This window comes from Apaloderma vittatum, unplaced genomic scaffold (genome assembly GCF_000703405.1).
Source record: "Apaloderma vittatum isolate BGI_N311 unplaced genomic scaffold, ASM70340v1 scaffold1354, whole genome shotgun sequence".
NCBI lineage: Eukaryota > Metazoa > Chordata > Aves > Trogoniformes > Trogonidae > Apaloderma > Apaloderma vittatum.
Window position 1 is genome coordinate 147,905 of NW_009713021.1, and position 10,521 is coordinate 158,425.

Genomic DNA, 10,521 nt, shown 5'->3' on the forward strand with positions numbered 1-10,521 from the left:
ATTAATGTGCTCTTTTACCAGAAATGTTGCAACTACTTTATTATAAAGGCAAGGAAATAGTTAAAGCATTTAACCTTAGTCATATTGAAAGAGAAAAACAGAACAAACAAAAAACAACCCTGGAAAGTGTGAAAAAGCAGGTTTTTTTTCCTTCCTTCTCAAACGTAATGCATTAAGCAGACAGTTAAATAAGTAGTCTTTCCAGGATAAAATATTTTAGCACTTCTTGGAGAAAAATTGTTTAAGTATAAAGCTTTGATAGCTTCAAGTGACCAAAAACTTAAAGACAAGGCTACATCTCCAAAATATTCACAAGAGTGCTTACAAAAGCAGCACTGGCAAGGTACTAAAATTCACGGTTAGAATTCTATTAGCAATAGCAAAACAGTAAAACAGGCAGAACTCAACAGTCTCTCAACTCCCTATTTAAACTGTTTGTAACACTGAGATATGAAAAAAATCCTAAGTTACTTTAGTTCAAAACAATAAAGTTTCAGTCTTACAAATGTCTAGTTTCTGATGAAAATCCATACATATCCTAATACATTCCGATATTCATTTATGAGTAAACATTAAGGGCGCTTTTGTTTTCATTTTTAACCATTAGTGACAGGTCATCATCATGGAACAGCGTAAGGCATCATCTGTTAAAAAAGGTTTGGTTTTACTGAAGATGTATTTTGGAGTTTCTGAACGTTCGTAACTGTTGGAATGTGCTTGCTATGATAGTGTTGTTGCTAGAATAATTCCAAGTATCAGAACCAATACAGTTACACATATAATTATGAACATCAATTTCTGCAAAAAAAAAAAAAGAGAGACAAGTTGGGATTGAAATAACCTATCAGATACAGAACTGCTTAAATACACGCACAGCCACAGAAAATAACAGTGCTACCCAGTCTGAGTGCTTGGATTTCTTTCTAAAGAATACTAACTGCTACCATTTCCTACTCTTAAGGCTTTCTCTTCTAACATACATGCAACCATAGTTACAAGACAGAGCTATCGGTGTAACATTTCTGCATTTGCTTCACAGAGCAATTGTTATTGCTCACACCCTACATATGTAAATAAGTAAAACAGATGCGCTAGTGAACTAAGTTGACTTATCAAGGTCAAGCCTAAGTACAGTAACATTTCTTACTGCCACCCTCCTTGGATAAATATTTGTGGCCTGCTCAAACCTCCACTTAGTGGAGTTCAATAAAACATCTGTAAAACCACTGTGTGGATAATAGCTCAAAAGAGCTGCAAGAGAAAAGAAAAAAATAGAGAAGGGTTCTACGTAAACACATTGCAGCCTGACACTAGGTCAGGTATTTCTGACTACAAACAGTAAATCCTGTTATCAGCCCATAAACCAAAGCTGCGAAGAAACATCAAACCCAAACCCCTGAATATTAAAAGAACGTTTGTACAGGAATCTGAATTCCTGATTAGCTGTCTGAAATGACATCCTACTCATAGTGCTTCATGTATAGTCTGAAGATACTACATGTGAAAATGGAGTTTTCTGTTGGGACTCCCCTGAGTTAACTGCTATTTTCTCCTTAGCCCGGCCAGGCGTTACCTTGACAAGAAATGGTAGATTAGCACGGAGAAAATGTGAAGACTTAAAGAATTCTCAAACTTATAACCTAAAATCCCAGTTGAAATCTTTGCAGACTTCCTTTTACAAATACATTGTTACTTTCCACTGTTTCACTTAGTCTAGCATTAATAAAGAGCTTCGAAGTAAGAAATTTTAGGATGTTCTGCAAGGCATAATAGCCGACTTCACAGCTGCAGACATCTACTTTGATCAAAAATCTCTACTTAAAAGCACGGAACTTTATCAAATGCAGTTTTCTGAGTGTAACTAGTACCCCATATCTGTTTGCTGATGTGAACTTTCAGTGTAAAAAAAACACAACAAAAAACATTCAAAGGGCTGCAAGACAATAATTGGATTTTTTGGTCTCATTCTTCCCTGCTGCCCAGTCTCACGTAGCGACTGCGTTCTGTAACTTCAGCCGCCAACCACTAGATGTCAGGTTTCGTACCCCCATGCAGAGCATCTCCCGAACATGCAGAGACACAGAAGATGCCCCAAAGCATCTCAAGCCCCTCCCCACCAGTAACCGCCCGGAGATTAAGAGTTAGTAGAACAATACGAGTTACCAGAACAAGGCAATAGCAAAATTATTTGATTAGTTACTTACTGCCACACTGGCAGGAAGTCATGCATGCTGAGGTTATCCAAGCATCACCGAAAACCAACAGACAAACCAATAATTAGACCAATTATGACAACCAACACCAATGACACAATGATAATTATCCACATTTTCTGTCAAAAAACAAGGCATTATTATTTTAATATTAAGCACATTAAGATTTGCATTGATTTTCAATTTTTAAAATAGTCATTTTTAGATCCACACTCATTTTTATTAAAGCCTGTAGAATTATCAAATGGTGAAGAATTTATCTGTATACTCTTGCATGCATAAGAAAAAACGTTTAAAATAGTGTTTACAGGTAAGCTGGTGCAATTAACACCTATATACTTATGAAAGATGAGAAAACCACCCTAACCCAGTACTGTTACAAGAGAACACAGCAGTCACAGAATTCTAAAAATGTAAGCCTGCCGCAGCAAAGCCAGTAATTTTATTTTTCCCCGCTAACATGGTGATTTTATAGGTATAAATCCAGGTAAGTTTACCAGTGATAAAGATCTGAAAAGCTTCAAGCTTATTTAGAGTTTGAATAATTTAAGGTATCACGGTAGTAGATAAGAACAACCTGTGAATTTACCTACTAGCATAATGTATTAATTCTTCTTTTGGGGTTTTAACACTCTAACAACAGCCTTTTAAGTGGAAATTTGTCAAACTGGCTGTGCATAAATTGCTTATCTGTTTTTGTAGTACAAGACGTTCCTGTTCTCTACCGCTAATATCACTTTATAATATTAACTATAACAAATTAATTCACATTTAAAATGTTCTGATTTCTTTCAGATTATGGGGTTTTTTCTTTGTTTGTTAAACACTTTGGTAAATCTTCCTCTCTGTCATACATTTCTAATTACATTTTCTAATCTAATTTTAAACATCACAACTACAAAAAAGTAAAATGTGTATACTAATTCTACCTTGAAGGACTGAATTCAACAACAAAAAAAATGAACTAAAACTGAAAATTGCTCCATACTGTGCTAAATTAATATACTGACTGGCACAATTACAGAAAGACAGCATACCCTTCGTGCTTTACTTTGATATTGGACTGCCTTTTTTGTCTCTTCTTTTGCATGTTCCACGTAATCTGATGCATTCATCACATTCTTTTCTATGTTGTTGATCATTTCACCCTTAAAATGAAATTTTGAAGAAAAAACAGATTATCAGAATCCATGAATCTTTATTTAATGAACTCAAGAGAAGAAAGGCTATAGACCATCAGCGACTATTTTAAACAAGCAAATAAGGTACATGTTAGTGAGTGACATTGTTTCTGCTTTGATGCATCACGGAAAAAGGGAATGAGAAGCAAGTTCTACCCTAACAAGGAACATTCACAGGCAGGACAGGTGCATTTCTCCCTTTTGCAGGAACAAACCCTGCACCCATGAAAACATACCTTTGAAAGGGAGGTACGTTTCAACAGCCAGGACTAAAACTGACAGACTACAGAGATCAGGCATCCCTGGGGTGCCTGGAAGCGGGAAAGGGTGACACAAGGTTCAACAGTTACCAAAGAAAAGGTCACGCATGTAAGAGCAACCTCAAAAGTTCCTCAGAACTGAGGGTTTCGAATGTCAGTACATAACAAATTCAGATTTCTTATGATGAATGAAAATTGGCGATGAAATGGAGAAGTGGTGAATAAATTACAGTAAGACTGTTACCTGTGTTTCTGTCCGTCAGAAGAAATAATCAGCAGCAGTAAACAGCAAAGCATTAAACAATGATGCAAAAGTAACTTTTGTTCATTTCTAATTCAAAAGAAAACTGCTACCAGTTTGCCCTGGCTATATATTTACTACCAAAGCAACACAGGGACTTTAGAACAAAACTCGATTGAAAAAAAAAACAACAACACAGGCCTTTTCAGGAAAGTTTCTCTCCTGAACGTTACTAATTTTCCTGCATAAGTCAAAGAATTTTAAGAGCAGAAGTTATTTGTTAGATAATTGGTACGTAAAGACTAGAAATAGAATAAATTTATATATGTATCAAGACAAAGCTTATGACTCTAAGAGACAACTGGAACAACTTATAACTAACATGAATGTAAAGGTTTGACAAGAGCAATCCTACCCTCGCATCCATCCTTGCTCACACCCATTTTATTCTACCACCGTGGTCCTCGACCACATTTGTGAGAATCTTACATTCCCAGGGTATTAGGCAACATTCCAGGAGAGAGTTGCTCTTACTTAAACATGCACAAAATGTTCAACCTCACTACAATATAAGCACATCAAAGAAATATTAAGTGCGCCAACTGAAAGAAAGTGTACGCTTATTTATCCCTGGTGTTACCGTACAAGTACATCTAGACAGTATGTTTAGCTAAACCAAACAAAAAACCTTTAGTGATTTCCTATATTCTAATCACAGTCTAAACCCACTACAAGTCTGAGTGATTTGAATATAAGTAATTGCTTCTGCATCTTTCAAAGAGGAAGACTGGACAAAAAAAATCCCACTTAGGTAAATGTGTTTGAATTGGTTCGTTTACCTGAGTCTCAACAAACATTGCCATGTCCATAAACATTTCATGTAGCTCCCGTATACTAGATTCCAGCTTCATAATATCCTTGTGACGTGATTCAATTTCGTTCAGAGCTTGCCTAGTTATCTGAGAGTCTGATATAATCTTTGGGAGAATGAAAAAAGATATGGACATAAATAAGTGCATGCTGACACCCTTCTAAACAGCGGAAGCAGCAGAATAGAAGCAAGACATAACTGGACTAGAAATACATACATCGGAAGTGAAAATTGAAGGATTACCGCTCTCTAACATTTCTTCCAGTTCTTCATCAGTGGTGGTTTTTCCAGCTAGGATAAATACAACAGTACTTCACATAACATCACTTAGTCATTATTGAACATAGAATTTTACCATACCAGAAGGACGGCAATTCAAAGAAAATTCTTTGTACTGAGCATTTTTCAGGGTAAAACAATGTAGTGTTTAGTGATTACCAAGTGCCATTTTGCATATGAAAAAAACCCCAAGCAGAAAACACCAAGTAACAGTCAGAAAACAAATGTAGATTCAAAGCTACAATGAAGAATTTCTTGTTCATCGTGGTTTTTTTGTTTTGGGTGGGGGTTTTTTTGGTTAAATTCAAAAGTCTGATCAGAAACATTTACAATGTACATATGAACCCTGTAAAGTGGAGTGTTCTTCAGAAGGAAGAACTTGACACCGAACATTTATACAACGTTCGGTATTTACCTATTCACTCATGCCACACTGGAACCTAATTTACTTGATCTCCACTACTATATGGGCAATAAAATCTTGACATAGATTTTTTTTTTTTTTGGAAACACAAGCTTACACTCATGTTCCACACAAAGAATATCATTTCCCATAGCTTACCTTCACTTCTACTTTTCATAATACATCTAACAATTCACGTGGTTTACAATTGCATGTTTCAAACTGAATCCTATCGATCACACTGGGATGACAAATGCGTGTTACGAGTTGCACAACACATTCAAGTGGTATGTTCTGTAGTTTTAAAAATTATCTATCACATCCCTGTCCTCACGTAAAATAAGCTGAATATCTGTAATTACATAATTCTGTCCTATGAGATGTAAGTTGCAGTTTGAATATTACTTTCTGATATTAATATCCAAGAATGCTACAAAACTTGCTTTAAAAATTTTATTGTTGTGGAAAAGCTGACAGCTCTAATTAACTAATCTTGCTACCATATATTAAGGATTTTTTAGACACCTTCCGAGGTAGATGCTGTATTTCAGAGTAGAGTCACCCACCTTTTTTCAATATTCATATTAATCAATGATAAATTAAATGTGAGTCAGTCAACAAATTAGTGGGAGTAATTTAACAGCAGTACCGATTTTGTCGGCTGAATTTCACAAATGTTCTTAATGATAAAAACAGCATAGCATAAAAAGAGATTTCCTGTTTGGTAATGTTAAATTTGGAATGGCCTTTAGTAACATTCGCTATCTTTGGAAGACATCTTAATGTTTCATTTAAAATCGCAACACTGGAAATAAATGAAACAAAGGAAAAAGGTATTTACTTTTATAGTTTTCAACATAGAAGAAATGATTTAGTGACTTTTGTCTATATTCTTTACAGCTATTCTGAACAGTAGTATAAAAGAACTCACGTGATATGATAAAATTGTTTCTTTTTCGTCACACGCTTCAAGATGTGCAAGACATATGATGCTTTGTACCGAATTTAAGTAATAAGAAACAAGAGAAGCACTAACAACATAATTTTTTAAAGAAAAAATTTATTCAGTTCACTTACTTATCTCTAGTTGTCTCTGTATCCGACCTTTGCTGCGCTCTCGAAAAAGAGTTTGGGTCTCGTTGTATTCCGTCATGACCTCCACAAACTTGTGAGCTAATACAGAGTGCTGTTTTTTAGGATTTAAAGATGTGGAACAAAAAAGTTTATGTTTTTTTAATACAGAAAATACTACTGAATGACAAGTGAAAGTGGTATTTACGTTCCACCAAACCAGAATACAAAGTTCTGAAACTATTTCAGAAAAGTGAAACTCATTCTCTGATTTACTAGAATACTTTTGATTTCTTTAAACTTCTTAAGTCATCATACCTGTGTTTTTCTGATCCTGAGGTCCACTGATGTCCGATTAGCATTTTCACCCTGATCAAAACTTTGTTCAATAGCTAAGAACAACACAAGAGTATTACGAGTTAATGTTCAATGCAATTATTTGCAGTGTAGCTCAGACACTTTGTAAATACTATTAATTGTTTCTTTTTTCATGTACAAGCTCCCCATGTTGAACATTTCAGGGGGAGAAGGGGCATGGCAGTGACATACAAACACACACACACACACACATATATATATATATATATATATAGTGGCCGAGACCTAACCTGCAATTACGATTTAAAATAATTTTGATAATTGGTACAGATCTTAAGACACAGTAACTACTTCAATATTAAAAGGCACACTACTGCCTATTACTCTGGAAAAATGTCAAAAAGCCTAACAAAATGGGCCGCTCTTACAGTTTAAACAATAAACACTGTACTCTGGTGTTTATGGAAGGAAAAAAAGCGTATCGGAATTGCAATGTAGTAACACTGAAATATACACTTAATATATTTCAGAACCTGTGCTAAGCAATTCACACAATTCCCTATGTATTTATGCCACGGAGTCAGTGTTTTTGCAGTTGAAATTAATCTTCTTCCAAAACTTCACGACCACAACACAGCATTTCAGTTGCAGAATATCCTTCTCCACAGAGGAATTACATCACTTTGTAATCTTCCAGGTTATTCTTCCAGGTTATACCTGAGAGCAAGCAAGCTCCCTGTGCCGAGACCTCCTACTTATCACCAGCGAAGCTTTGCCAAGGAGGAATGAAGTGGAGGATGACACTGCTACCGACAGGGACTGTACATCACCTGGCAGGGAGATGGTTTTCTCTCTCTCTCTCCCCCTCCTCCCTCGCTGGGTTTTGTTTGTTTGCTTTTTTAAGAGCTGTACAATACAACTTCTGCACACGTAACGCAGCTTTTAAAGCTCAGAAGTCCAGCTGCAATGCATGAAGTCTGTAACACTGCAGCATCCTGAATCATTGCAAGTGAAGGAAGTTTTATTTCTCCTCACAACTTACCCTTTAACCTGGCTCGAATTTTATTAGCAATCTTCTTTATTTCCTCATTTAATTCTTCAAGTTCTTCCTTTGTTCCTTTAAAAAAATATTTTTTTTTCTTTAGGACTGTGAATGATTGATCATAGCAAGCCAACAACCATCTACAACTCTACCTTGCAATCTCATACTTGTATTCATTGCAACCATGCAGAGAAGAAAATACTTTTTATAACAGCATAATATCAGAGCTCTGCTTCTTATGACAGGCCCTTACACTTGGGAAACGTTATTACCCAATTACCAGCTACACCAGGTGATAAAATATTGCACATTTTTTCTTAGCATAACACTTGCAGTAGAATATTAACTTGCTGGTCAAAATGAAAGTTCACTGTAGTCCATCAAGCGTAAATACAGATTTATCTCATTTTTTAAAATTCTGGTTTTTATCATGGACTCATGGCTTTTACCTTATTAAGATAACTGTATCGGGCACTACCTATATTTGCTGAAGAATAATATACAGAGTATTCATGAAGATCTTAGCTAGATCTGTTACTGCGTTTAGTGAAGACAATAGATTCCCAAGGGCATAAATCACTTACAACCAATGTCATAGGCCAACAGAATTCAGACGTGTTATCGAGCACAATTTCTAGCACAAACCCAACATGAAACCACAGATTTTGAACATCCAGAGGAACCCTCACTAAACCTGAGATTCGTCGACTCTATACAATTGCTAAGACAAAAAGAAGTCTGCAAAAAGGATTTGGAAGAATACAAACATATGCCTACCCAAAACCTAAGAAAATAGAGGGAAAAGAAAAACTAAAATCCAAAGTTCAGTTTTCCTCAGTAAGAAGGTAAATGTTAAGCTAAACTAATGAGTGTTGAGAACAGAGAAGGTTTCACTTGGCTGGGTAAGTTCCCTAAACTTTCAAGTTCTCTGTCCAGAAAGCACATCCTCACTTGCAGCTTTGGGGTTAAAGCCTCTAAAAACAGGGCTCCAGCCCAGAACTCTGACGACCACTTAAAGAACTGACTGGAGCATCAGTGGTAAGGCAGGATCTTGCCCCTATCGAAGAACAAAGAGAAGACGATGGTGGCTCTACCACAGCAGCCTCTGTTGACAGCTTCAACCTTTTCACAAATTGAAAGAAATGCAAATAGTCTTTAAGGTTCTGAAGACACAATCAATTTCAAGATACCATATTAAACTGACTTTTGGTTTGGATGACGCAAAAATATTCTGAATATGTATTTATTCAAGCGCTACTTAAAAAGACAGAAGTAACGAAAATAAAATATTAATTCACTATTAAATATGGAAATATTTAAATGAATTGTCCTACATTTTGCATTCTGAACACCTGAAGTTCTATTCCTATAGATAGCTAAAACAAGAGAAAAATCAGAGTATCTAGACACACATATCTGAAATCTAGAAAAGCAATACTCACTTCCTTCTGGATTTGGTGCTGACAGGATAATGCTGTGCTGCTTCTTCACTTCTTCCACATTTTGTGCTATTTTTGCTATATTATTTCGAAGTTCCTCAACCTAAAGGAAGAGAAATATGGTCATGAAAACATTAGAATACTTTAGGGCAAATATTCCTTAAAACTAAAAATCTTTGGTGATAAAAATCATTAAGTACTTCATTGCAACATCTGTTAAGTATCTGACAGGAATCGCAGCAGAAACATTGACCTATCAACAGCTTGAATTTTATTTTTTTTAAAGAAAAATTTGTATTCTTAATAGCAAATATATCCTGTATGGCCAAAAACTTAAGTTTTACTATTCTTAATAAACAATATTTTAGAACTCTGTCAACAAACTCCTTGTCGACAGGGAGTTAAAAACCCTTCTATGCAGTAAAGACAGGAAATACTGTGAAATAAACAAGCAGAAGTGTTACCAACATTTGATGCGACCTACCATTACAAAGCATTTTAAGGTGGGTGTGGGTAGACAAATTGTTAAACTTCATTGCAGAAATTAAAATGCATGGAGAGAAAACCGTAAGTCTTCAATGTATGGTGAAAACTGTAACTTTACCTGTTGGAAGAAGTCATCCATAAAGTGGTCTTTTTCAACAACAACTGTCTCCCCATCTTCATTTCCTTTGTACTGTAAAAGACAACAAAACAAATATATGAAATAAAACTCAGGATAATGTCCTGAATCAACTACATCTTCTTCCACATTGATACCACATACACAGTTTTGTCATAGTCTGCAAAGTCCAAAAATTAAGTCCTCCTTTTTTGAGGACCGTTAATGTAAAAGCAAATAAGCAGAAAGGTCAAAGGAAGTCGTCTGACTACCACGAAGCTGTGAATGTGGAGGCACACACTCCTCTGGAAACTACTTCAGGACAGAACCAGTCCGTAAGTTACGTCCATTTTCACGATCTGTCATACAAATTATTAAAATACAATTTGGCATACAAATGTTCCCTCACAGCATAAAGATACTTCCACAGTGAGTCCCACATGAACTGATAATAATATTCATTTTACTGAGACAGTAAATAAAACCCTCTCAAAGCAATACTAAGAGGGGTGCTGCTGACTGCCTTGTGATGCGCTAAGCTAAACATCCCACGAAAGCCAGGAGAAAACGCTACCAACATCTGCTTACTAGTTTTGCCCTTG

At 35.7% G+C, this 10,521-nt stretch overlaps 1 protein-coding gene across 2 annotated transcripts; it reads right to left on the minus strand.

Annotated features, from left to right (window-relative positions):
* Nucleotides 1–325: 325 nt before the first annotated feature.
* On the minus strand, nt 326–9,990 carry STX2 (syntaxin 2). 2 transcript variants are annotated; one of them, XM_009868180.1, is made up of 10 exons: nt 9,923–9,985; nt 9,322–9,421; nt 7,880–7,954; nt 6,838–6,911; nt 6,526–6,634; nt 4,984–5,057; nt 4,735–4,872; nt 3,251–3,361; nt 2,205–2,332; nt 505–798 (listed from the first exon to the last, which is right to left on the minus strand). In XM_009868180.1, the coding sequence occupies exons 1-9, from the start codon at nt 9,941–9,943 to the stop codon at nt 2,249–2,251; spliced, it is 786 nt and encodes a 261-aa protein (XP_009866482.1). In that variant the 5' UTR covers nt 9,944–9,985; the 3' UTR covers nt 505–798; nt 2,205–2,248. The 2 variants fall into 2 exon arrangements, with proteins under 2 accessions (XP_009866483.1, XP_009866482.1); XM_009868181.1 differs by lacking the exon at nt 2,205–2,332 and having other exon boundaries at nt 326–798; nt 9,923–9,990.
* Nucleotides 9,991–10,521: the final 531 nt, after the last annotated feature.

Bases quoted from the DNA above. Each gene is read 5' to 3' on its own strand.
- STX2 (XM_009868180.1), bottom strand. From the start codon at position 9,943: ATGGATGACTTCTTCCAACAG. The intron at 9,422-9,922 runs GTAAAGTTACAG...CTCTTCCTTTAG, and splicing joins TGGATGACTTCTTCCAACAG to GTTGAGGAACTTCGAAATAA. The intron at 5,058-6,525 runs GTAAGTGAACTG...TATTTATCCTAG, and splicing joins ACAGAGACAACTAGAGATAA to CTGGAAAAACCACCACTGAT.